Below are 8,475 nucleotides of genomic sequence, written 5' to 3' on the forward strand. Positions count from 1 at the left end.
AGAACAGAATTTACGTTATGTGTTTAAACGTCAGCACATCCGTACGTCATTTGCAACTGCACATGATAAAACTTATTGCTTCCCTAGACAAACAAATTTCTCAATATTAGATATAAAAATGAAATATAGACAATCTAAAGTTGATAATCTATTTATGTTCAAGTTTTTGAAAGTGTTGAGAAACGAATAAGAATAGCAAAGATAACAATATAAGTTTAACCGGAGTAAAAGAAATCATAAACCCTTTGTCCAATGTAAGTCAGATATATATTGCTGAAACTTGAACCTTGAACCTAGATATTAAAGATCACACGGAATACGGGTCAATACTAAAAACATTCTTAGTTTAAACTTATTTTAATTGCTGAATTAAATCAAAATGGATTAGAAACAAGTAAATCACAATTTATAAAATTACAATTATAATAGTATAATATAATGGACATGCATATAACATGTATAACGCACCCAGTTTCTAGAATAAAATACTAGTAATCATATGTATAAAGAAGAGATTGGGGAAAAAAGAAAGTTTGAAAAGTCATATAATTATGTGACGATGACGTGTATGTTGATGATGATGAGTGATCGTAGAGATATGGAGATTGTATATCTTAGACCTCGAGAATACATTACTTTTTTAATATATTAAATCAGTTCAATTAATTAATAAAGAAAAGTATGATCATAGCAGAACTCGATTTATCGGCGATTTTGTTACTTTTTATGTATACGTATTTCCTGTTATAAATAGGCGAACAGATCTCAATTGTCATTTGTCATTTTCTATGCTTATAAATGGCCTCTTTAAATGTATAAAGTCTGGAATATGCATTTCATATTTGCCACTGGAAATATAGCAAGCATTAATCAACCAATTATCATATATTTTTATCAAGTATAATGAGTGGTAGTAATTTCCAAAACCTTGATATGTAGCTATTAAATGCATAGTATACCTACACAAACTTTTGCAGTTTATATTACATATTATTGCAAAACATCTAGTACTCCCGATAAAAAGAGGCACATTCAAACACATAGATCGAAAATAAACTGACAACGCCGTGGCTAAAATAGAAAAATAAAACAGACAAATAGTAGTACAAGACACAAGACACAACATAGATGAATAAAGAGTGTGCAACACGAACACCACCAACAACTGGTCGTAATCTCAGGTGCTCCGAAAGGGTAAGCATATCCTGCTCCAGATGTTTATAACATACCCACATAAAGCTATGCAGAATGAAATATTATGGCAAAAAAGTATTCAGGACAAAATCTGAGTTGTAGGAACATTGAAATATAAGGCATGTTTAATACAATAGTACTCATAGCAATAATTATTGATTGTTCTATTTGCATTTTCTCTTTAATTTTTTCATAAAAGTGAGCTCGACAATCTCGGTTTTAAACACCATTACTGGTTGCTGCTTAATTGCATAATTTGAATGATTAAATGTTCAATTATACATTATAATGATGCGATAAAAAATTGAAACAATGCATTATAAATTTGAGGCGACTGAAGCGCTTTTCTCGAATAATAATCATCAAAATGCTTTTTCTAGTGTGACTGGGAATAGTTATTTTGATCAATGAAATACTGATTAGTCATTACTAATATGTTTGTCTAAACCAAATTTTAAAAAAAAAATCTTCTTGTTAACGAAATGAAATTAAAGCGATAGGGCAAGATGCAGTAGACCCTTTTTATTGGTTTTGTTCACGCATCATTGTTAACTTCATGGAATTTGATACGACTGTCATACAATGAGAGGTAACGCAAGCTTTAAATCCAGAAAAAGAAAATGAATAAACCAAGTCAGGAAAATGACAGTTGATATCCATTCGTTTGATGTGTTTGAGCTTTTGCTTTTGCCATTTGATTATGAAATTTCCGTTGCGAATTTTCCTCGGAGCTCAGTATTATTGTGATTTTACTCTTTTTTTTACAATATAACACCGGTATCATGGTCATGCGGGTCTTTCAAAACTTTGTTTTGAATTTCCAAGCATAAATAATAAATATAAATAATTGATCAGGAACACGAAAAAAAAATATATCAAGAAATATTTATTACGGGTTGATATTTTTGTCAGCAAAGGAGTACGTTCAGTAAGACCCCTTTTTGGCCCCAAAATATAGCAGTTTTACAAAATCGTGAAAATGTAATCTTTTAGCTATTTCCTGGAAAGAAGAATGCTTCTGATACATGAATATGGGTTGTTTCGGCAATAAAATGCACATATATCGGGTACTAGCATCATTAAGTGATGCAAAATTACTGAAATCTTCACAATTTAGCATTTAAGTTAAATTTCAGACGGTTTCCGTCTTAAATTAAAGTGGCCGCATTCGTGTTCATTAATAGCATTGAAATGGAAGTTGTATTTCATGATAATACATAACATATATTTAGGTTTAGGATGAACACGGATGCGGCCATATTCAGTTTTGTCAAAAACCATCTGAAAATAGACGTTGTTTTGGCATATTTGATAGATTTTTCATATTTAAGCTTGAATCGGAGCGTTTTTGATTACTACATCAATTAAATCTATCATACACACTAATTGAATCAATTGCAATAGACACTTAAGTGTTTAAAAAGTGTCAAAATCTTTCGTAAGATGAACCTAAAATTTGAGGCCAAAATCGGCCCTTACCAGACCTACTCCTTTACTGCATAAAGAGACAGTGTTAAAAAGTCAAAACTAAGTTTGAGTGTCGGATGTCCGCCGGAAAAACATACTTCGTGTAAATTTACAGTGTCACAAGCATCGGCTGGTTGTTATTCAACTGACGAATTATTCTATATGGCAATTTTAGGAGCTTTGTTGCTTGTAATTTTTATTACTTTGAATACTATTGATATCGGTTTAAGCGTGAATTGGCATTCATTTGGAAGTAAAAAGTATATGTTTATTGAACACAAGTTAAATTGGTTTGATGCGCAGACTGTGTGTCAGACAATGGGAGGTAGATTGGCACATGTTATGAGTGCAAATGAAAACAGTTTCTTAATCTCTATTACAAACAGTAAGTAAGTTTTCTAGATAACGTACATACGTTACAATATAAAAGTTTGAAAAAAGATGTAGCTATATTCTTTTACAACATAAATCGAATTTTCTACTGTAACAATACGTTATACATGTTATTTCCATAACGTTTATGCATACATGTACTTTTCAATGAGTTGATATTCGAAATAAAAAATTCATACAGGCTGTAGCCGATTAAAAATGTGTTTCACTCGATCCTATAAAAAATAAGATGTGGTATGATTACCAACAAGGTCTATGAAGCATGTGGTAACAGTTAGCATGCCATTTTCAATTCCTTTTGATTAATGCAAGTTACGTACCATTTGTATATAACTAGGTTTTTCAACTTTTCTGAGAAAAATATATTGGTGTTTTTTTGTCATGCTATGTGTATAATTTTGTGTTTTGGTATAAAATATCATACAGTCTATAAGATTTTGAAACTGACCCTGTTTAACCGAACACTTTTCTGTGTAAGAGTTTTCTCCCCGAACACTGTTTTCTTGTTATAAGACCTGATTCGCTACTGTAAAAAAGCAACAAATTTATTTTTCCAAAATATCTATTATATCGAAAGGAAGTTACTTTTTTTTTTACCGCAGCTATCCAGAGACTCCATATGAGAGTTATTTCCCCTTCTGTATTTAAAAAATCAGTGAAATATAATGATTAAATGCATGGGCTGTTTTCTGTATGACAGTCTAAATTTTCATATCCAAACCTAGCATTTGTCCGGCATTATTGTATAGTATTTCCCCCAAATTTTACGAAAAAGGAGGCCAAAGACACCCATTCTTTATTTCATCATGTGGTAAATTCATCATGTTAATTGCAATGGTTTCAGGAAAGGTATCATTCAAAGGCATTAAATTTCTAGTTTGACAAAATTTTGGGGGAATAAGTGACATTTTAACCCCCTTTTTCAAAATTTTATGGTAAATAAATGCAGAAATTTGCCATGGATACACACAAAAGGACTTAAATTTCAGCATATTGAAGTTTGAAAATCAAATCTATGGAATATACCGACGACATACATATGCACATGTATGACACAAACAGTTTGCTTAATGTACAAGAAAACCAGGAATAGCAGATGATTAAACATTTAGTGGTTCAATTTCAATTTCATTTTCTAACTGTGGAGTGCTATTTTAGGCGGTATAGGCGACAACTGTACGTCATTCTGTTTTTGTGGTTAGGTACTGTTGAAATGATACAAGTTTATTTGTACACGAAAAAAACGACGAAATGGGTTTTTGCTTTTTGTTACACAAATTGGGGCAAATTATCTTTGTATAGGTACGCTTTTAATATCTTCCTTATAAATATTCCAATTATTTCTCTGCTAGAAACAACTGCATGGATCGGAGGTGCAGATATTCACCAAGAAGGTGACTGGAGATGGTACAGTCCTTTAACAGAAATGGATTTCACATACTGGCGAAGCAACCAACCCAACCAGGGAAGTAGTGCTAATTGTATGTGTTACTACAAATTTTCAACAGTTTTCAAGTGGGCAGATGAACCATGTACCAATGCCTATTATTTTGTGTGCGAAAAGTAAGTCATTCGAATATGCTGAATCTTTTTTTCAAATGCAAACAGGAAAATGATGTGGTACTTTTCTACATTATTATATGATATAAAAAATAAATAACACTTTATAATGGCACATGCGTAGCGCTTGCTTTGTTAAGAGCTCTCAATCCATATATCAATGACAATGGTTAAGTACTTGAATAAGTATATATATATATATAAGACTCAGATCGACTTCCGGTCTCTACTTGACGTCCGTTGCTGAAATCGACGTCCACATATGACGTCACAATAAGTTATTTTTTCACATTGACAGCAAATTGTATGACTATCTAATCGACGTCAATTTCTTTTGCTTCTCTAATCGACGTCCAATTTTTAGCTTTTCTAATCAACGTCCGTTTTGGACACAGAATACAAAATTAACAAGAGCCGACCGCAGCTGAAACTTTTCGACCTTCATTCATTTTATGTACATGTGTGACAAATAGGATATATTTAAAAAAAAAAAAAGATTTTAAAAAGATTTATTACATACTAGACTAAATATGTAAATATGTTGTGATATAAAGTTTTAAATTTAAGAGACTACATAAAAATAAGGAGATGTGGTATGACATATATAATGTAAACAATTCAAATTATAAAGTAATCGGTGTTTTTCATAAAAAAAATAAAAAATCCGACAAAACAAATATGACAGACATTAACCATCTAAAACCACTGCACGACAGGCCAATGGAATAAAGCATATGTCGGGGCTAAACATGTGAGCACTTAAACTATAACAGTTGTGCACAACATAAAACATAATGACAATTGCTTGCGTATATGTTTCAGTCCAGGTGTAAAACTCAGAAATTTGTTGAAAAATATCTCACATATTCCGAAGTATAATACTATGCATGTGGAAATAATTGGCTGTACTTCTTTATTTTGGCTATTGTTGAAAATTGAATAATGCCCTCAAGATGTCGTTTGGTTTTTTTTTGCCGTTAGGTTGTTTTCTACTTGACACACCCTCACCAGCATGTCATTTGTCTATATGGAAAGTATGTATAATGTTTAAACCCTACAAAACATGTATATGTGTAAATAATTAAATTCAGTAATTTATTATATATTGATATTGAACACCGATTAAGGACGACTTAAATCGATCGGACGTAGTTTTGGCAATACATGACTTCATATTGGACGTCAATTAGAGTTTCAAAATATTGGACGTCGATTTGAGAATGTGACGTCAGATTTGGACGTCAATTTCAGAAACGGACGTCGATTTGAGGAACGGACGTCTATTTGATGAACGGACGTCGATTTGAGGCCGAGGCGTTGATCTGAGTCTAACATATATATATGAGTCTAGATTGAAAACAACGTTCAAACCTATCATTCGGTTGGATAAGAAAAAACGCAATATTTATGCGTGTGCATGCAAAACTTTTGAGTTAGAGTGGTCTAAAATATATATATATATATATATTTAAATGCAAATATTATTACAAACGGAAATGTATTTTTACCTCCTTAAAATTATGCTTAAACATAGCAACCAGATATAATGCTGAATATTTTGCGTGAAATAAGTTAAGTAGCAATACACAGTTAGAAGTTTAGTTTCCCATTTTGGCCCCTGTGGATTTTTCAAATAGGATAGTTATTGTGTAATAAAATTAATTTTTAGACAGCTGAGTGCTAATTTAGCCTTCAAAGATGGTTTATAAGAGCATCAAAAATTTGTATGGGCTGTTTTCTGTTTGACAATCCATATTTTTATAGCTAGACCGGCAATCGCTCCAGAAATTAATGTAATGTTTACTAAAAAACATTTTTTCTACACGAAGTTTTTGACACAATTTTACCAAAAAATGAAAGACATTTATTTTTATTCAATTTGCTGAATGATATATGTACACAGTTTCAGAAAAGGTATTACTTCAAGCGATTGAAATTCGACTTATAGTAAAATTTTAGAGAAATATTTGACATCTTTTCCCCCTTTTTGCAACATTTTATGACAAATAAATGCAGATTGTTGCCATGGATACACCCCAAAAGTAATCATATTTACCATTTTATATACTGGATATAAAATCTATGGAAGCGTCTGATTACATACATATGCCCATATATGACACAAACAGTAAGCTTGATATTGCAAGAAAGCAATAAAAAGTAGATGGTAAAATTTATAAACGCAAATTTTAATATTTTTTTCTAACTGTTTATTGCTACCTTAGGGTTTTAGGTGTCAAACCACCAATTACTCCCTCAAATTTAGAACGTATGTGAAAGTAGGCTTACTTGGACAAAAAATGGTGCATTTGATGTCATTGTTCACCTAAACTAACCAAGAATTTTTCAGAAATGAAACTTTTGTTGTAAGAGAAATATATCAAGACCATTTTGAGCCAAATTGTATCTGTCTAGGAGTTTGCATTTAAAATTGAGGATTAATACACTCCATGGTATACTAATTTAAGATTTTCAGAAAACTTTTTTTAGTTGTACCTATTTTCGGAAGCTCTCTTCTTTCTAATATGATTTAGAATGTATATTGAAAATTGGCATGCAGAAAGGTGACACCTGTACAATTCAGGATATACCTAGTTTCTTTGAAGTTAAACAATTTGGAAATTAGTATGGCGTTCGTTATCACTGAACTAGTATATATTTGTTTAGGGGCCAGCAGAAGGACGCCTCCGGGTGCGGTAATTTCTCGCTACATTGAAGACCTGTTGGTGACCTTCTGCTGTTGTTTTTTTATTTGGTCGGGTTGTTGTCTCTTTGACACATTCCCCATTTCCATTCTCAATTTCAAACTTAAGGTAAAATATTTAGAAAGCTGTGAAAATTGCAAAGTTTGGTTGAACAGATAGGAACTTTAAATTGGTGGTATGACACCTTTTAGATTATGAAATAATTAAAAAAGTTGATTTTATTTTGGAGCTTTTCAAAAATCTTCTACAAAACTCGTGAGTGTTTTTTTTTTCTAGAATACTCATAAAGTATTTACGTAAGAAATGCTTTTAATCATAATTATGTCTGAAGTGTTAAATATTTATACATATGTAACTATAAACGTTTTATCGTATATTTCAGTAATAAAAATCAATTTAGTTTTGTGTTACTCATTTTAAGCTTTAGGTTGAGTCCTCTACTGTTACGGTATATTAGAAATGATATGTTCTTATTGTATAAATGTCATTTTGTTGGGCATAAGCCAAGGTCTTTTTATCAGAAAAGATAAGTACTCTTCAAACGTTTTCCGAATTTTAAGGAGAACATCCGCTTCACTTATATAATTGATATAAGTGCAACTAAACATTTTATTTGATCTGAAACACTTTTATTTGACGAAAAAAGTATTTTTGTTTTCGTACTTTAAATATGAACTGATTATCGTACTTGATTTCAATAATGATACTGGTAAAATATTGCAGGGTAAAAGAAGACCAAGGGCACGACAATAGATTTTCAACAAGTGGAGACAACTGCATGAAAATTTGCTTACAGAATAGCAAAGAGGAAGCTCGAAACTGCATGAACATTTGCCTTTGAAATAAAGCAATTATCCAATGAATGATTGATTGATTGCCAGAAGGTTGTCTCTCCTAGCTGTATAATATTCGTTAAATATAGAAGCAGATTATTTGTTTTAATCAGAAACAAACATAACGATATGTTTCATAACTCTTAACTCTTTAAAACTGATGACACCAAATAAATTTAGAATTTGGTAAACATATATTTTTGAATAAAGTAAATTTTATAAAAAGACATTATTTTAAAAAAAAAATGTTTTGCTTTTTGAAACTATTGTGAACTTTATAAATGTGTTATTTTTGTGTGGCAAATTTTTTAAATCACCTTTTT

The 8,475-nt window shown here is 31.0% G+C and overlaps 1 protein-coding gene across 1 annotated transcript; it reads left to right on the top strand.

Moving 5' to 3' along the window:
* Positions 1–2,770: 2,770 nt before the first annotated feature.
* Positions 2,771–8,166, top strand: LOC134682064 (perlucin-like protein). The gene is made up of 3 exons (XM_063541665.1): positions 2,771–3,046; positions 4,407–4,617; positions 8,043–8,166. Exons 1-3 carry the CDS (start codon positions 2,824–2,826, stop codon positions 8,158–8,160), a joined length of 552 nt encoding a protein of 183 aa, XP_063397735.1. The 5' UTR covers positions 2,771–2,823; the 3' UTR covers positions 8,161–8,166.
* Positions 8,167–8,475: the final 309 nt, after the last annotated feature.

Source organism: Mytilus trossulus, chromosome 8, assembly GCF_036588685.1.
Source record: "Mytilus trossulus isolate FHL-02 chromosome 8, PNRI_Mtr1.1.1.hap1, whole genome shotgun sequence".
Taxonomy (NCBI): Eukaryota; Metazoa; Mollusca; class Bivalvia; order Mytilida; family Mytilidae; genus Mytilus; species Mytilus trossulus.

What these genes read in the sequence shown, in the direction of transcription:
- LOC134682064 (XM_063541665.1), top strand. Translation starts at nt 2,824, where the DNA reads ATGGCAATTTTAGGAGCTTTGTTGCTTGTAATTTTTATTACTTTGAAT. An exon ending in CTTAATCTCTATTACAAACA is followed by an intron (nt 3,047 to 4,406) that starts GTAAGTAAGTTT and finishes TTTCTCTGCTAG; the next exon opens with AAACAACTGCATGGATCGGA. An exon ending in TATTATTTTGTGTGCGAAAA is followed by an intron (nt 4,618 to 8,042) that starts GTAAGTCATTCG and finishes AAAATATTGCAG; the next exon opens with GGTAAAAGAAGACCAAGGGC.